This window comes from Salvelinus namaycush, chromosome 23 (assembly GCF_016432855.1).
Source record: "Salvelinus namaycush isolate Seneca chromosome 23, SaNama_1.0, whole genome shotgun sequence".
Lineage (NCBI taxonomy): Eukaryota > Metazoa > Chordata > Actinopteri > Salmoniformes > Salmonidae > Salvelinus > Salvelinus namaycush.
The window spans coordinates 34,974,048-34,992,394 of NC_052329.1; the positions used below are offsets into that span (position 1 = coordinate 34,974,048).

Below are 18,347 nucleotides of genomic sequence, written 5' to 3' on the forward strand. Positions count from 1 at the left end.
CTCAAACACACACAGCCAACAGCACAGGAGGAATTAAGGTTATCCTTTATTTGCGCTGACTGCAGTAAGTAGCATCCTGGTGCTTCACGATTCACCCATCTGGGGAGCGGATAGACGTCAAACTCGTTCCCTGACCCGAAGAGGTTCAGAGTGTTCTAATTCAGGTGGACGGAGGAGGAAGGTAGCCAGCCTATCACTCAGCAGGCGAGTCATTTGTAATGTAGACTGTAGGAATAAGAGGATAAAAAAGGATCTCACAGAACCATTTTTTGTCACCAAAGGGTGTGCTGTAATGGCTTGGTGACAAACATAATTATGTACAGTATACTCCCACACATCCCATGTTTCTCTCTCTGCCTCAGTTTTTCCTTCCTGAGTTCAACTCTTTTGTAATCATGACATTGGTTCCGCTGACCTTGGCAACATGGCCATGATGTCCTTAGTTTGGCAGGCCTTATTGTTGACAATTAAGTTGCTCTTTGTTTGTCACGTTTGTATTGCTTGCTTTTGTTTACGGGTCATAGTACACTGTGAAAATAGAAAGACTCATAACACCATGATTGTGTATTGAAACCATGAAAAGTAATGCCTCTAAGCTGAGATCTGGTGTTCGGAGCGTGCTGGAATGTAAACCCAATGTACAGTCAAAGGTTTGGACACATCCACTCATTCACGAGTTTTTCTTTATTTTTACTATTTTCTACATTGTAGAATAATAGTGAAGATATCAAAACTATGAAATAACACATATGGAATCATGTAGTAACCAAAAAAGTGTGAAACAAATCTAAATATATTTTATATTTGAGATTCTTCAAAGTAGCCACCCTTTGCATTGATGACAGCTTTGCACTCTCCTTCAATTTGGTGGCAGCTCAGTTGCCACTAGTTTTGGCGTTACAAAGCAATTCATTTTAACGCTGTAGCTATCCACTTAACACACTTTATCGTCTGAAAACATTGTATTATCTCTCATAAGGTACTGTGACTGCTATATCTCCTGCATTACTGTACTGACTACAACATTATGTTAGATCACACCATGTAGCATCATTTAGGCTAGACAGAAACTTTTACATGGTAAGTTTTGAAGTACTGGTCAGATCGTTCAATGTTGAAATCCTTAGTGGGAACAGGTCTTGTTCCCTTGAACTGTCCTAACTTTAATTGTCTAGGTGTACCTGTGCCCACAGTTGTATTACGGAGTGATTAATGGGGGCCTTGGTTGCATGGTTCCTCACTATGAGACATCTCACAAGAACGCTTGTACTGGCCACTGTACATGGGCTTATATTAAGCTACTGTTCATATGTTGCATCTGTCATGACGTTGCCCTCTTTGGGCACAGCAAGCCCCATCCCCCTCTCCCTGCCTCTCCCTGCCCCCTACAACTAGGCTGCTGTGGTCAGTGAGGTCGTAAATTCCTAGGGAAGACCCTGCCTCATGGCCACACAGTATAGAGATAGAGTGAAGTTTCATAGAGAACAAAGGAATTTCTTCCACCTCACAGAACTTGAGGTCCGAACAACGTTTACGTTCCGGAGAAGGTATAAAAGATCGGTGAAGAATCCAGCTACGAACTGGTCCAGCTACGAACTTTGTTATAACTTGGGGAAGCTCATGGGAGACGGTGCGGCCACATTACCATAACGCTGTTTATATAATAGCCTCAGATATGAGGTTTACATCTAATTGTTGTATAAGATGAATGAGTGAGTATGATACTGTTTGTAAAATTGTGTAATGTGATTTTGGACTGTTTAATGAAGGAAACTCCAATTAACTTTTGAGTTGAACTAAATCAGAGGACCGCCCATGAACCCAGTTAGGGTCAGGCATCCCGGGACAGCCCCTTTTCTGCAATTCCGAATAAAACCCCAATCTTGAGAATTCCTCAAGTAGACCAGCTTACCTCGATAACGAGATGGCCAAGGTTTGAGACCAGACTGCTGAATCTTTTAACCATACCACGTGGTTAAACTCTTAGACTATCGATACCGACAGAATAAGAACAAGTCTTTGATATTAATTACTAGTCTGCAGCTAGGAATTCGGTGTCATTGAACGCGAAGGACGACAACCGCCGAAACCTCCATTCTATAACGAAATGAATGAATGTCACTCTGAACAATCCATCCTAACCACGACAGAGAGAGAGCGAGAGAGAGAGAGAGCGAGAGAGAGAGAGAGAGAGAGAGAGAGAGAGAGAGAGGACGGAAACTCTCCAACAGAAACTAACTTTTCAACAGTGATCAAGACGACACACTGAGCGTAAATATATATATTGATTGCAGTTGTTCCTGAATGAGTGAGCGTTCATGTGCAAAGGATTAGCATTTCAATTGTTATAATTATCAACTCTGTAGTGACTTCTCAGCTGACCCCCACTCCTCGTTTTGTCCACCAAGCCGCGATGCCGGTTTAGCCCACTAGGGCACATTCCCCTATAATTTCTTGTAACCATATTTACTTTGTTTGTTTGTGTGTGCATTTCTGTGAATTACTTAGTTAGTAAATAAATGATTTAAGACAATTGATGTATGGATGACTCATTGTGAAGACTGGGTTCGTGCAGATAACCAACAATTTACGACGTTTGGAATGAGACTAACGTGAGGTAAAGTAAATAATTCATTAATCAGAAGACTATTGATCAGATATGAAAATATCTGAAAGGTTATATTAGGAAATTATAACTTTGTAATCTGAATATTTTCCTTGGTGCCCCGACTTCCTAGTTAATTACAATTACATGATTAATCAGTTTAATCGCGTAATACTAATTACAGAGAATCTTTGATAAAAACTAAAAGTCTTAATTTAATGATAGTAAAGACACGACACATCTTTAGACTTTGTCATTGTCGCTCTAATGTTTATAGAAAAAGTTATTGAGATTTTCCTGTGACTGTGCGTGCATCACGAACATGCAGGGATAAACAATACAGACAACAGAGGTTCCCTGAAGGACACTCAGATAACCATCAGTGACTCATCAGATTGCTACTCCCTCAACACTGGACATGTGGTCAGCGGTCAGTGTAATTCAAATGTGCTACACCGCATCAAACAAGGCTTTTATACCATTGAAACATTGATTAAAACGGCACCGAAGTCAGAGCTTCACCCACGAAGTTCTGTTTTAAAAAAGTACAATGTACTCTTCACATTTCATCCATAAAACATGATAAAAACAGCCAACAGATGAACAGCTGTGGATAGTCCACTATGTGGGCTGTTTCTAGAAGGACTAAAGTTAAGCAAATCTGCTCTGTATGTACAGTGCATTCAGAAGGTCATCAGACCCCCTTACTTTATCCACATTTTGTTATGTTACAGCCTTATTCTAAAATTGATTCAATTGTTTTTTTTCCCTCCTCATCAATCTACACACAATACCCCATAATGACAAAGCAAAAACAGGCTTTTAGAAATTATTGCAAATTTAATTAAAATACTTTGTACTTTGTTGAAGTACTCAAGTACTCAGTACTTTGTTGAAGCACCTTTGGCAGCGATTACAGCTTGGGTATGACGCTACAAGCTTGGCACACCTGTATTTGGCTGTGTGCTTAGAGTTGTTGTCCTATTGGAAGGTGAACCCTATTAGATGTTCCAGAGCCCCAGTCTGAGGTCCATCAAGGATCTCTCTGTACTTTGCTCCATTCATCTTTTCAGAGTGACCATCGGGTTCTTGGTGACCTCCCTGACCAAGGCATTTCTCCCCCAATTGCTCAGTTTGGCCGGGTGGCCAGCTCTAGGAAGGGTTTTGGTGGTTCCAAACTTCTTCCATTTAAGAATGATGGAGGCCACTGTGTTCTTGGGGACCTTCAATGCTGCAGACATTTTTTGGTACCCTTCCCCAGATCTGTGCCTCGACACAATCCTGTATCGGTGCTCTACTGACAATCCCTTCGACCTCATGGCTTGGTATTTGCTCTGACATGCACTGTCAACTGTGGAACCTTATATAGAGAGGTGTATAAATTAGCAAACATTACGAAAAGCCTGTTTTCAATTTGTCTTTATGGGGTATTGTGTGTAGACTGATGAGGATTTTTAATTTTATTTAATCCATTTTAGAATAAGATTGTAACATAACAAAATGTGGAAAAAGGGAAGGGGTCTGAATACTTTCCGAAATGCACTGTATATTCATGTAGTTATCTATGCATGGCTTTTCCTGATCCACAAGGCTTTGGAGCCCTGTCTGTATTATAAGTGCTGCAATACATGCTAACAAAATACTGATCTTGGCAGAAGTTGTATTTAAATTATGTTATTCTATAGGCCCTAGTAGAGACACAACAGCAGACACATAAATATTCCATAAAGACTATACATGAAACAGTGATATACTGTATGACTCTGAAGAAAGCAAACAGAACGTTATCCACTGAATACTGCCGCTCTCTGGTCTCTCATTGGTCTCCGCTCTGACCAATACGGAACCCAAGCCCTGCTCTCTATGAGTGGGTGAGGACACATGCTTCTGAGGGGAACTCTGACTGTAGCCAAACCAAATCAGGGGCACCTGGACAACATGAAAATGAGATGAAAAGTCTTAAATGGCTTCACCCGGACCCAGAGTCCAGCTCTTACCTTGTTATGCTGTTAAGAAGAGGATCCCTGTGGTTCTCACAGCAGTGGCATCCCTGGCCACACGGGCAATGTAGCTGGTCGAAGTGGGTGTGTGAGTGGCTGTGTCCTCGTAGGTCCGACAGCTCAGAAGTAATGCCTGCTTCTCTGTTCCAGAGGCTCGTCTGGACTCCAGGGCTGGCGTTGGCCATTTCCTGGCTATAGCGCAAGATGCTTTTTCCTGAGGAAGCGGGCCATCCCATTTTTGCCCCCCCATCCCTGCCTCCTCCTCCACAGCGAGCTACAGGCCCCTCAGGGAGAGAGGCTGACTATACTAATTGCATTTGGAGAGGGGGGGGGGGGGGGGTTATTGTGGCTAGACTTTCATTTAGTTTATTAATTTGTTTGTTTGTTTTAGACCCATATGTATATTGAATCCCCCCACCTCATAGAGATGATCTATTTTAAGTAATCTACCATAGGCAACCCCCTATGCCCTATCCACCGGATCTAGGATTTGTTTTGGAGTATTCTCCCATTACCTAGTTGTTTTGAACTTTGTTTATGAACGTATTCTGCAATGAACACACCTACACACGGATGTGGTCATAGAGGTCATGTGTACGCTCTTTGTTTGAGGCCCATGTTTGTTTATGTGCTTTGAGCATCTGTGAGACTTTGGGATGTATTGATGCTGTGGAACAATGCACTTGGAATTCTAACCCTTTACTGTATACTGTTTGTCCAGCCTACTTAATAGCCTTAGTCTTTTGGATCATGAATTGTCAACCTTTTGAGTAGTGTAAAAAATGTTTTGGGGATTTCCTCTCATTTGAACATTCTGTCATAAAGAGCACATGTTCAACTTCATAAAAAGTGTTTTCCCATCTCAAGAGGTTACATTTAGTACTATAGTGAATGCCTATTAAGTAACAGGGTTGATGATTTCATCTTAAAACAGAGGTAAATCCCCTTGTGATGGGGGGGAATGGAAGTTTGTTGTGCGCAACAGGGAGAGGCGATTGAAATTAAGCGTAACAATTTTTATTTTATTATTTATTTTGACATTTACAGCCTGTCTAACTACGGGTAACAGGGTTGACATCTTATGTTCGACCCGCTCATTTCCCCACCACAAAACACCAAAACATAGCCAAAAATAGTAGGACCAGCTCACCTGCTCTTACTCTATGTTTGACTAAATGTTCAATGTTTGGTTAGATGTTCAATGTTTATTTTGAGAGAAAAAAATATTTGAAAAGGAATAGTTTCACCACATAAAAACGAGAGTTCAGTTCACGTTACAGGGTTGACTTTCAAATGAGGTAGACATAAATTATTCACTAAAGACATTAAAGAAATCATCATTTTCAGAAATGACTTTGACTTTGTCAAACAACAAAATACAATGATGTGAAAACTTGGGAGAAATTTGCAGATTAAGTGGGTTAAAATCTTCCTAGAAGTCACAGAGGGTGCAAGGAGGGACATGTCAAAATGCAGAATTTTTACACTTTAGCAAGTCTTAATTTTAAAAATCTGATTTTAAATAGGAATAATGTATGTAGTCTGTATTAAAGGGGCATTTATTAATATAACCGGCTTTTAAAATGCAATAGTTGTGGACAATTTCTACTTCAAATATCAAAGGGACGCAGAAGGCAATCATTTTGTGGAACGACCCTTACAAGGTTAAATGCATACGCATACCAAACCATCATGTCAACGGGGAAAGTTCACTTCACAAGTCCATCTGATTCCATGATCATGACACACGAAGACATTTCGAAATGTGCACCTTTCAGACCAGAAGTCCTTAACGCCGGGTGGAATTTGTCATGTTTACTTCACAAACATAGACAAAGGTGTGTTGAGCCTGGTTGGTCTGTGTCTGGTGGAACAGCGGAGCTTCAGCAACAAACAGGCATATACATACACAGAGCGTTTTTTGAGCAACGGAAAATTCCACAGAAAATTCTTAAATTGAGGCTAATGTCCGTAGCATGATGCTGAGCTAAAAAGAGATGCCCCATGATGTACTACAGTACCCATAATGCTCTGTAAGCGGTTGTATCTTACTAAAGACGTTCTTGAAGCTGACTCTATGGTGTCCTTAATATAATGTGAAAGGAAATGTTGACTTGTGTTCTCCTGCCATCTACAGGTTATTCCAATGAACCATGACAGTCTGTCAGATTAGATAGTATTGGATTGGTTTGAGCAATAGTTCATACTGTATGATTGCTATGATAAAGTTATGGGTGCTTGAAAAATCTGACCCGTCTCTGATATTACATGCATCCTCAGGCTGACACTTCAGTTAGCATCATATAGGCTTCTATCTATCTACCTACCCTCAGTCACACCCTAGCAATCTATTTACAATGTTGGTAAATGGGTTGACCCCTATGGGATTAAATAAACACCCTGTTTGTCAAATGCGTGTAGAGTACGGTCATGCCAAAATGTAATGTTGTAAATTATTCAGTACATTTAGCCAGAAGAGGGCGCTGTTTATCCATACGACTCATAGCGTAAAAAAAAAAATGTTTTAAACACGGGCCTTCTCTATGGTACAGCAGCATGTAAATACAGCCTTTAATCTATAAAACACTATGCTGGTAATGATTCAAAGTTACTCTAGGAAACATTGAATTCAAAATGTATTTAAACCAATACAACCAACCGAGATCTACACATTTACAAACCGTGTTGAAACTCGTGTAAAAAAATGTTTTTAAACATTAGGAAACATTTGTGTACCTGAGGTGGCACATAGGAGTACAGTAAAGCAGTTGGGTTTCTATCCTTCAGCTGACTGAAAATCCTCTACAGATATACAAACATTTTGGTAAGAAATAAATGACCTGGTGTTCCTGACAGCTTAAATGTTATCTTAAATTATCCTTAATAGCAAATCTAAACCATCTTTGAGTGGCAGTTGACAACCTACCAAGCCATATTGCTTGGTCTTCATAAAAAATATCCTTTGTAGTATTATCTATATGGTCATTAAAATCATTGGGAATATCACAACAATATTTCTCCCCTTTTTAATATATATATTTTTTTTTTCAGTTGACCTCATGAGCTATTGTCTCTTCTGTTACTGGATGCAGTTTGAAAATATGGTAGACCTGCTTGTAGCGAGGAACCGTTGACTAACCCATTGGGGTATATGAAAGCTCTATAGAGTCTTTATTACCTTCAGACTGACATTGGTATCTACAGTACATTGCTGGACTCTTTGGTTCTGGTTTATGAGCTAAACAGAATCAGAGGTGCATCTCACAACATAAGACCCACTGACCAACAGTCGATACCCTAATGAGTTTTCCAATAAAAGCAATTCAAGGAAACACACAACACAAGTAGCGGTAGCGATCCAACAGAGAGCAGCATGTTTCAAACATTTCGGACACGGAGTTAACAAAAATAAAACTGAATTCATTTGACATCGTAGAGGTACAAATGTTGCAGGGACTGCCTGTGCATTGTGGTTGTGTGTGTGTGTGTGGACAGAAGATAAGGTGTCTGCAAAGTTTGTGATAAGTTGTCAGATCTGGCTAGCTGTTTGATGTGTATTTGACAGTGTGTAGAGCACAGTGTAAAGACCAGCAAGACCCCATGTTTTTCAGATGAGGTCCGTGGCATCAGGCTGAGGAATGGGGAGTCGGGCTCTGGGGTTGAAGGGTAATATAACAGGGCCTTCAGATCACCTCTCGGTCTGCAGAGTTTTGCCGGTTGGGGAAGATGTGTAGCTGGGGTTGTTCGATGCCATTGTTGTGGAGGTCCTCCTGTTTCTGCAGCCCGTGGAGTTTCAACACCAGCTCCTTGATGAAAACCTGTGTGTGCAGGGAAAAAGGGCAGTCGGTCAACATACGAAACATGCTCAGAATGGATACAGTGAAAGGCAGTGACACACAGCGTTGGTAACGTTGGATACTTCAGTGAAACAACAAGGAAACATGTTTCAGAGATATCACTTCATTTCCTGTGTATGATATCAATGTGTGTGTGTGTGTGGGGGGGGGGGGATCAACATAGTCTGTCAACAGACAGGTTGAGTAACACTGACTACGAAGGATACAGGGACAGTGTGAGAGAAAGACCTCGCATATGAGGGACAAGACTAGCATTGTCAGCTACTATATGTGGAGTCATCATTGGCTACTTCTGTTCCTGAAAGAAAGAGCGAGGTGATGATCGAGAGAGGGAGAAAGGCAATGATGTAGTACTTGAGTTTAAGACTTGGACTCAAGTCACAATTTTCATGAATTGTGACTCAACTCAGACTTGACCAGTGGTGATTGGTCCTTCTATAATGACATCATAACCCTGTTCTCTGATTGGTCCCTTCATAATGACTAGGGTTGAAAAATTCCAGTAACGTTCAATAAATTACCTGGTTTCCTCAAAATCCCAGGTTGGAGGATTTCCCAAAATCAGGAGGGAATAAGAAAAAAAATCCAGAATCCTCCAACCAGGACAGTTTTGCAACCTTTATAATGACATGGTCATAACCCTGTTCTCTGATTGGTCCCTTAATAATGACTTCGTAATCCTGTAATCTGACTGGCCCCTTCATAATGATATAGCCCTAACTGCTCTCTAATTGGGTCCCTTCACCATGACATCATTCTGTATAGTCAGTCTATGGACATAAATGGCATAAAATACTACCCAAAACAATCTTAAAAACACATGGTTAGATATTACTCTTTTATATAGATTACCTCACTTACCTCTGTGTTATTGCACGTGAGAAACATTTCCTGGAAAAAAATCCCCAGACCAAATAAGATTTTAGTTCATCTGGCCAGCCTGCTGCTGAAACAATATATTTAAAATAGCAACCAAATATACAGCTATTACTGTTATTCCCACAATCAAAACAGTACAACTTGTTCACACAGCTTTTAATTGATAAAATGATCAAGTCCACAGATGATTTTGCTAGTGAGTAGTACAGTTCACCTGGAGCCTGTGCGTTCTCTCCTCGTCACTCTTCAGGTCTAACAGCTCGTCAATGTTCACCTCCTCTGGCATCTCCTCCTCCTGGGGACACAAGGTGACCGAGTGTCAGTCAAACTGTCCACCCATCTGTAGGCATCCTCCACTACACTCCACCCAGGGCAGTATCCTAACATACAACATCACATACCCCATATGAAAAGGGACAGGCTCAGATACAAGCATATAACATACGTCAGTCGCAAAAAAAGGACAAATCAGGTCTTGCCATGTTCTGAGTTGCGTGGGTCTTACAGACACAGAGGAAGAGCTGTGCGTGTTTTTAGCGTGCAACACACAGATTTTCCACAGACCCTGAAGCACTGCAGTGTGTGTGTGTGTGTGTGTGTGCATGTGTGTAAGTGAGCGTCCATGGTGGCTGTTGAGTCAACATATGCATGATGCAGGATGCTTGATGCGTGGGCTGGCAATTAAGGGCTAGGGATGATTGGGGGGGTGAACTATTATTTAGATGGCTGTGCCGTCTTGGAATCGGTCAAGTGCCTCCATAATCTTAGGATTTAGTTTCAGTAGGAACACTGCATGTGAGGAAATGCCTTTGAGGAGAAGGGCGAGGAGAGAGGAGAAAGAAGGGGGGGGGGGAACGAACGAACCAGGCTACTACTAGTCTAGGTATGCTGCAAGGACGGAAGCCACCACCAATGCCAGACATTCTCCATCAGAGATAATGAATACTATGCTTTCTCACGGCCTCCTAAAATTGGTCATACTCAGTGCCTTCAGCTCCCCCCAAGTCTCAGAGAAAAGCAGAGACTATTTGTATAACAGTCTATGCACTTAATGATCTGTGACAATGTCCCAAATGAAGTAACTACACTGAAAAAATATATTTTTTAAACACAACAAGCAACAATTTCAAAGATTTTACTCAGTTTCATTTAAAAAAAAAAATCTATTAAAATTAATTCAGTAGGCCATAATCTATGGATTTCACATGACTGGGAATACAGATACTGTATGCATCTGTTGGTCACAAATACAGTACCTTTAAAAAAAAAAGTAGGGGCGTGGATCATGGTGTGACCACCATGTCTCATGCAGCGCGACATCTCCTTCGCATAGAGTTGATCAGGCTGTTGATTGTGGCCTAATGAATGCTGTCCCACTCTTCAACGGCTGTGTGAAGTTGCTGGATATTGGCATGAACTGGAATACGCTGTCATACACATTGATCCAGAGCATCCCAAACATGCTCAATGGGTAACATGTCTCGTGAGTATGCAGGCCACGAAGAACTGGGACATTTTCCAGCTTCCAGGAACTGTGTACAGATCCTTGCGACATGGGGCCGTGCATTATCATGCTGAAACAAGAGGATGGCGGCGGATGAATGGCACGACAGGATCTCGTTTACACTGCATCTCTGTGCATTCAAATTGCCATCAGAAAAATGCAAATGTGTTCATTGTCCATAGTTTATGCCTGCCCATAGCATAACCCCACCACCACGGGGCACTCTGTTTACAACGTTGACATCAGCAAACTGTTCACCCACATGACGCTATACACGCCATCTGCCCGGGACAGTTGAAACCGTGAAGAGCACACTTCTCCAGAGTGCCAGTGGCCATCGAAGGTAAGTATTTTCCCACTGAAGTCAGTTACGATGCCAAACTGCAGTCAGGTCAAGACCCTGGTAAGGATGAGCACACAGATGAGCGTCCCTGAGACAAATTTTTGCACAAACTGTCAGAAACTCTTTGGTTGTGTAAACCCACAGTTTCATCAGCTGTCCGGGTGGCTGGTCTCAGCTGATCCCGCAGGTGAAGCCAGATGGAGGTTCTGGTCTGGCATGGTTACACGTCGTCTGCAGTTGTGAGGCCGATTGGATGTACTGCCAAATTCTCTAAAAGGACATTGAAGGCAAAGTGGCCTTTTATTGTCCCCAGCACAAGGTGCATCTGCGTACTGATGCTGTCTATGCTGTTTAATCAACTTCTTGATATGCCACACCTGTCAGGTGGATGGATTATCTTGGCAAATGAGAAATGTTCACTAACAGGGATTTAAACAAATTTGGAACATTTCTGGGATCTTTTATTTCAGTTCATGAAACATGGGACCAACACTTTACATGTTGCGTTTATATTTTTGTTTGGTATAAGATGTAGTCGCCCCGAACACACCCCGTTTTCAAACTGCTTCTCTCATTCTGAACAGGAAAACATTCCACAATGGCTTCTGGCCAAACACTTACCAAGCGTCTCATGGTGAGATTCCACCTTATTTATTTTTCCCTTGGGGCAAGTCTGCTCATTGGCACAAACAGCAGATTCAAAGGGAATTATTCATGATGTGCTGCTATCAACATAGTGAGCCAAAAATGAACCCTGATCGTTTTTTTATTGCCCTTTTTGGTAATGCAGAGATTCTTTGAATAACATATGGAAATTGATGAAGACTGCAAATATCATTTTAGACTAGATGGGAGGCTGTTTTCAGAACCTAATCTGAACATCAACCACAGTACACAACAAAGACGCGCACATGTGACATGTTGACTAGTGACACTCATGCAACAGGCCATAGGAGAGTTCAGTCTGACCTGAATGCTCAGCAGTAAGGCTAACCAGCCCCGTTGGGTCTGTCTGTGGGTGCCGTCGGGGCGGAGGGACTTAGTGATTCGGATACCGGTAGTGTAAAGGTCCGTCCAGGCAGATCCAAGCAGTCCCTTCCTACCCAGGCATCCCTGACCTTTCTTTCAACTCCAAATGCCAATGAAATACTGTCTCATTCTGCCCACACACACATATATAAAAAATAGTCACGTGAGCAAGTCCACAATCACTCTCATACCACACAGACAATGTAATACATGGTGTTGTAATATAAATATGCAACAAAACGACACGTGCACACCAGCAGATCTATTCCGTAATCTGGCAGGAGCTGGTAAAGAAAATCTGAATTCAAACACTAACATCAAATATTGTAATGCTCAACTCATGCTGGGGATAATGAGGCTCTGTAAGCAGCTAAAAATCACATTCCTGGCAGGGTTGAGTAAACACAGCCTCCATCGTGAGACAAACATGATGACTCAGGCCTGTCAGGATGCGTTAAGTCACTTCAGGCTGATGCAATGCTTTAAAAAAACGATTTAAAAAAAGAAAAAAAATGGGATTCAACTGCTTTCATTGTCCATGTCTGGATTTCACATTATGCTTAGACCAAATTAGTTTTCTGTGAGGGGATGTGTGATGTCAGGTGGGCTAATGTGTCCCATCCTTTTTCCTATCATACTTGTGCAGGAGGCTAATAGTAAAGGTGAGCAGACAGGTGCAGATACAGCCCTCTTATGTAAAAAAAGAAAAGAAAAAAAAGAAAAATAAAGTGCCCTTTTGTTTGGTGGCATAATATATTTTGTCTCCGTTCTCTCGTAACTTTGAATGCAACGACTTGGCCATCAAAGTAGACCATTTCTCAAACATATTGCTGCACTCTTCCTGCATACACTAGTGCAAAATTAATTCCACCAGTAGGTTACAAGCAAAGACTAGTTCGCAAGCATAAATAACTGATTCACGATGATCTGACGATATAGCCCACCCCAGTATGTTTAGCAGTCGTTGATTTCCAGCAACGATAATTTTAACAAACTCCCTTTCATTTGTGGTTTTAGTTTAGCCTGCACTGTGTGATGACTGTGTTTTAGCAGAACATTAAGGCCTGTTAAAAAACTAAAATTGGCTAAAGGGGCAGTACAATTCTATGAACGCAATTAAAAAGGTGAGAATGTAACACCAGCAATAATATCATGTATAGGTGGTACTTTGAAATGAGTATGGCTGGGCCCTCACTCCTCTGTAGCAGAGACAGAAAGAAAATGGGAGCGAGTCATTCCACCCAGTTTCACATCAGTCGAGGGCTCGAAAGGCAGCAATTTAGTCCACATCACTTCCAGGCCAGTGGGTTGAGGGTAATGTGTTTTTTGTTTGCTTGGGTACTCTGGGTGATAGTCCACTGGTCCCTGTGTCAGTGTCCAGCTGTGCACCTGTGTCCATGTGTGTGTGTAATGTTTTCCATAGCCAACACCCTGATACAGTAAGTGGTCTGTCCCACACTGGTGACAAAAGGAATCTGGGTCAAAATACCCTGTCAGGTTGAACTGAAGACTAATGTAAAGTAAATGCATTTATAAAGGGAAGCAACCACACTTTAAAAATGCACATTAATTTCCATAATCCATTGAGGTGGAAGGTCATAATTTATAAAATAATTTAAACCAATCAAAATACACATAAAACATTCAGCCTCAATACATTTCCCTGATGATGAGCCACTATACTGCACTGACACAAATTATTAGAAATGTCTCATCGTTAAAGTCATTGTTGTGGGTCAGTTTGTGTACACCATGTTAACCCTCAACTGTTGGGTTTACTTTGGAGCCTGCAGTATTGACAGACGCTTATCTGGCTTGACTCAAGTTTCCAAACCACCATTTCCTCCAACCCCTTTCATTCTACCATTGCATATCCTGTAACAGGCCGACTGCTAAATGCAGACCCACTACAATATCCATTTACCCCTAATACAGTACATTAACATGTCATTTCCAGATTCATGATTGTTCTTCTCCGTTTAATATTCATATCCTCGTTACTGCCTGTATGACATGCCATTACATGTTTCCTCTCTTCTACCGTTTCTCACACCTTGTCTCTCTAGGCCATCCCCTGCTGTCACATCCTAACAAGTCATTCCTATTCAAAACATCAGCATAACTAGTTTGCACCAGGTGCATTCCCACAGTTACTTACTGCTACAGCAGATAGATTCTACACCTGCATTGCTTGCTGTTTGGAGTTTTAGGCTGGGTTTCTGTACAGCACTTTGAGATATCAGCTGATGTAAGAAGGGCTTTATAAATACATTTGATTAATATGATCTAGCACTGGGGTGCGAAACCTGCAGACACTCGTCCCGCCGTGGAATGAGTTTGACACGTGATCTAGTATTAATTACAACAATATTAGCATGTGGTCAGAGCACTGGCAAAATGTATCAGTCAAAAAAAATATGGTTTAGCGCCGTCAGTGAAATCATGGTTATTGATTGGGTGGGTGACTTCATTTCCAAGTAAAAACCATAATGATTGAGATATATGAACGGCACGGATTTCCAAGAGGTTCTCTCTACACCAGGAAATGGGCCTGTTCCTCACGAGATTGTTGACTGTTTCATCTACATAGGCATGCAAATTAAATGCATTTCCATTAGATTATTCATTTATCACTAAATTGTGGACAGCTGTTCTGGTTCAAGACATACACAATTATGTGATGTTATGTATGTGATTTAGATATTTGATGAGTCTTATGAGATTAAGTTCCATGTCGTCGACAAATTGCATTCGTCGGGGAACCAGCTGTTATAGATCCGTTACAATAGATGTTTCACATCCATTAGATATTCATTGTTCCTACAAAAGTAAACAATTGCACTCTAAAAACCTTAGTTCGCCGATGCTTTTCGCTCCCAGTTTGCAGTGGTAAATTGCATAACAACTGGCTGTCACATCTGTGTGGCTTAGTGGGCAGTGACGACTCAATAGAATGGTTATAAATGGCTGGGTGTAGGGGTGGGACTAAAAGTGAAAAGACCTCGAGCCTCGCAGACAATCACGCAGATAGCAGAACACTGCGGGGGTCTTAATCTGGGCCTCCGATTGAGCGTTGATCGAGTGTTGATAGAGCGTTGATACGAGACTAATTGCCCAAGCAATGTTCTACATTCAATGCTTTGAGCTTCAACAACAGGCTCTGTGATGGGGGGAGGTATTCTCTTTGTGCTATTTGGTGACATATGGGACCTTCACTTCCTCCAAACCCCCCCATCCTCCCATTCATAAGAATCATCCCAGGAGACAAAGATGTCATCGATCAATAACTGGGATAGTTAGCGTCCATTCAGGCCTGGTCAAGGGGTTTTCACATTGCAGGGGCAGCCAGTGTGGGCTTTGGTCTAGGAGGAAATTAGTATGGGGGATATCTGATTACACCATCATTACACATGCCTGTTCCACTATCAGCACAGCAATTAACTCATTAACAAAATATATAAAGCTGTGGCCATGTGTTTGTGAGAAAGCATAAACATAAAAAGCATCCACAAGAAACAGAATGGTACACTAGGTCAAATTGTCATGAACACTAAATAGGATCAAAAGCTATATTTATATATTCTCTATTCTTTATTAAGTGGTTATAGAGAGACCCTATAAAAAATATGATGGCTCACTGATGCAGCTTTTACTGTCATTGTATGTGTCAGGTGGTGGTCTTTGCAGAAGACACATTGGTTTTACTACCATGTTTCATTACTATGTTATAAATTGGATGTCGAGAGTAGATGCTGAAAAAAAAAACACCCAGAAGGCTGTGGACTCAAATAGGTCTCAACACATCATACAAACAGAATTTGACACAGAGCGTCCAATTTCTATAGTTAAATACATTCTGAGCAGGAGATGGTTGTGTCTGATGGAGATTATTGGTATGGAATAATCCCAACATCTGTACCATAGCACTGACCCCATCCCTACATCAACCATCCTCCCCAACCTCGCTCAGACTCCACCATGAGGTGCCTTGGCCCAACGCCCACCAACATCCTTTGGCGGCCCATGCCCTCGCTGGTGATGCCACACACCGCACCTGGTCCCCCAGGATCCTCCTGTTGTGTCCGCCAGAAGCCATACACACTCAAGGCTGTCCATGTAAAGCAACAAGCACCAAGCCACAGACCAGTTATGTTTCTGGGAGCACTTTCAATTGGACCTCTGATCTTTCCGAAGTCACCCCTTTCAGCGAGACAGCATTTCCCACTCACAGGGAGTATACTGACCCCTCCATGTCTTTCAATGACTGTCCATCCCCTTACATACAACAGGAAGGGAACAACATGAAAGGAATCTACCATATCTACATTTGTATTTTTCCTTGGATGCCAAGTCTATTTTTTGTGCTAGGTCTTTCCACTCTTTGCTAATATTAGGAAGCATGCCAGGCAGGTGTATAACACCTTGGCTGGTGCTCTTCCTACAGCAGAATAAACCTGTTCAACTGTGGTGTGTGAAGTGTGATAGATATTCGTTCAGCTAATAAAATACACAGACAACACCCTCATTTCCTTAATGACTGTAGAGAAGGATGACATGCTAACAACATTGATGTCATAGGCTAACAAGGGTGTAAAGGGAAAACAAAGCTTGACATGGTTAACCTTATTGTCCTCTGCACGTGCTCCATGGCCTTGCTAATAATGGCTTTGTAGACAATTCTAATCCCGCTTCTTCTGGCGACAGAGAAATGTTTGCTTTTATTATTAACTAAATGAAAGGTGTCCAGTCAATAGTGTATGATAAGAAAACACATGCACAATACTATTATTAATCTGGATTTGATGAGACTATTAATTTACCAATATGACAGCCAGTGTTGACTCGACAGTCAAAACACTAGAAGGCATCCATCTACACATTCTTGATTCATCGAATGTCAAGCAGACAGGGCGCAAGGAGACAGGGCAGCCAACCCCCCCATGTAAAATTGATTAACGTCGTAGCCACATCCCATATGGTAAGTGCACGAGGCAGTACGATCTCTGAAAAACAGACTTAATGACATTCTGTTCATAGTTGTATTTACATATCTTGAGGAGACTGAAAATAAGCCATTGCTGCGTACCCGCTCACAACATGACTATTGTGTTCCCAAATGCGCCAAACCGATATATTCATTATAGCGATTAAGTCCCACTGAAGAGTGATGTGCCATGCTACAATGGATTTCGTACACCGAAGCTGCTGCCAAAGTCGCTTTATGTCATTCAGTGGACACTGATGCTAAGATGAATAATTGTTATTGCGTAAAACCCGTTTTGTATTCTTACAATAAGTCAAATAAACGTTTCCCATTGGTAAGTGACTGTATGCGTAGCCTATCAATAGAGATCCGTTTCAGTTCAAATTGATAGGACTCACCCTGCCCAGATAGAGCTCGTCCAGACTACAGTCAATCCACTTCTCCACATCCAAGCGTCTTTGGAGCTCCTTTCTGTTGTACTTTACCGTGACCCGTGCTTGCCTCTTCTGCAAGCTAAGCCCCGGGTCCCTACCTGGACCCCTACTCGGGGAATGGACCTTGTTGTTACATCTCCTCCCGACCCGGTTCGCAGCCATATCCACTTCGGATCACAGACACGTGCAAACGGTGGCTAGAGAGTGGAAGAGGTGCGCTATCATTGGCAATAGTAGGGCACTGCTGGAGAACTCGGCTATGGGTCCTAGTGCCCCACCCATACAGGTTCGGGAAACAGTTGTGCGCCGAGAGCAATGTGATAAGTATTTAATTGAACTTAGCTCTGTACAATTGTGTCCATAAGGAAGTTCTACACTTTCTGAATTGTGTGATAAGAATTTACAAGAAATATTAGTTATTCAGTATTCTGGGGAAAGGACAATGACTCACCATGATGGTCACCACTATTTATAAATGATTTAGCCTACACATAAGGAATGTTAGAGTCCTCTACTGGCTAAAAGGCCAAAGCCATATTAGCATGGGCAACGCCATTGAGGGCTTCCACCGTTCTAATGTAGACAACTGGGTCGGACTTCCAACTTCATTGGCTGATTTCTCCTGGTGATCAGCCAATCAAAGAAAGAAGAAAATTGACTACTTATAAATGGAGATTGCCTCAATGGCGCTGCCCATGCTGTCACAGACGAT

At 41.8% G+C, this 18,347-nt stretch overlaps 2 protein-coding genes across 3 annotated transcripts in view; both read right to left on the bottom strand.

Moving 5' to 3' along the window:
* LOC120018363 (tumor necrosis factor alpha-induced protein 2-like) overlaps positions 1–4,750 on the bottom strand; it is a 40,167-nt gene extending 35,417 nt beyond the window's left edge. For both annotated transcript variants that reach the window (XM_038961524.1, XM_038961521.1), the window contains exon 1: positions 4,603–4,750. The gene's annotated coding sequence lies outside the window, so the exon portion shown is untranslated. The remainder of the gene's footprint in view (positions 1–4,602) is intronic.
* A 2,519-nt stretch (positions 4,751–7,269) lies between these two features.
* On the bottom strand, positions 7,270–17,808 carry LOC120018846 (protein phosphatase 1 regulatory subunit 14A-like). Its single transcript, XM_038962064.1, has 4 exons — positions 17,600–17,808; positions 9,556–9,636; positions 9,324–9,353; positions 7,270–8,423 (listed from the first exon to the last, which is right to left on the bottom strand). The coding sequence occupies exons 1-4, from the start codon at positions 17,795–17,797 to the stop codon at positions 8,289–8,291; spliced, it is 444 nt and encodes a 147-aa protein (XP_038817992.1). The 5' UTR covers positions 17,798–17,808; the 3' UTR covers positions 7,270–8,288.
* Between the last annotated feature and the right edge of the window lie 539 nt (positions 17,809–18,347).

Coding starts and splice junctions, on each gene's coding strand:
- LOC120018846 (XM_038962064.1), bottom strand. CDS start 17,797: ATGGCTGCGAACCGGGTCGGGAGGAGATGTAACAACAAGGTCCATTCC. Junction 9,354..9,555: donor AGAGAACGCACAGGCTCCAG/GTGAACTGTACT, acceptor ATTTTTTTCCAG/GAAATGTTTCTCACGTGCAA. Junction 8,424..9,323: donor TCACGTGCAATAACACAGAG/GTAAGTGAGGTA, acceptor CTGCACACACAG/GTTTTCATCAAGGAGCTGGT.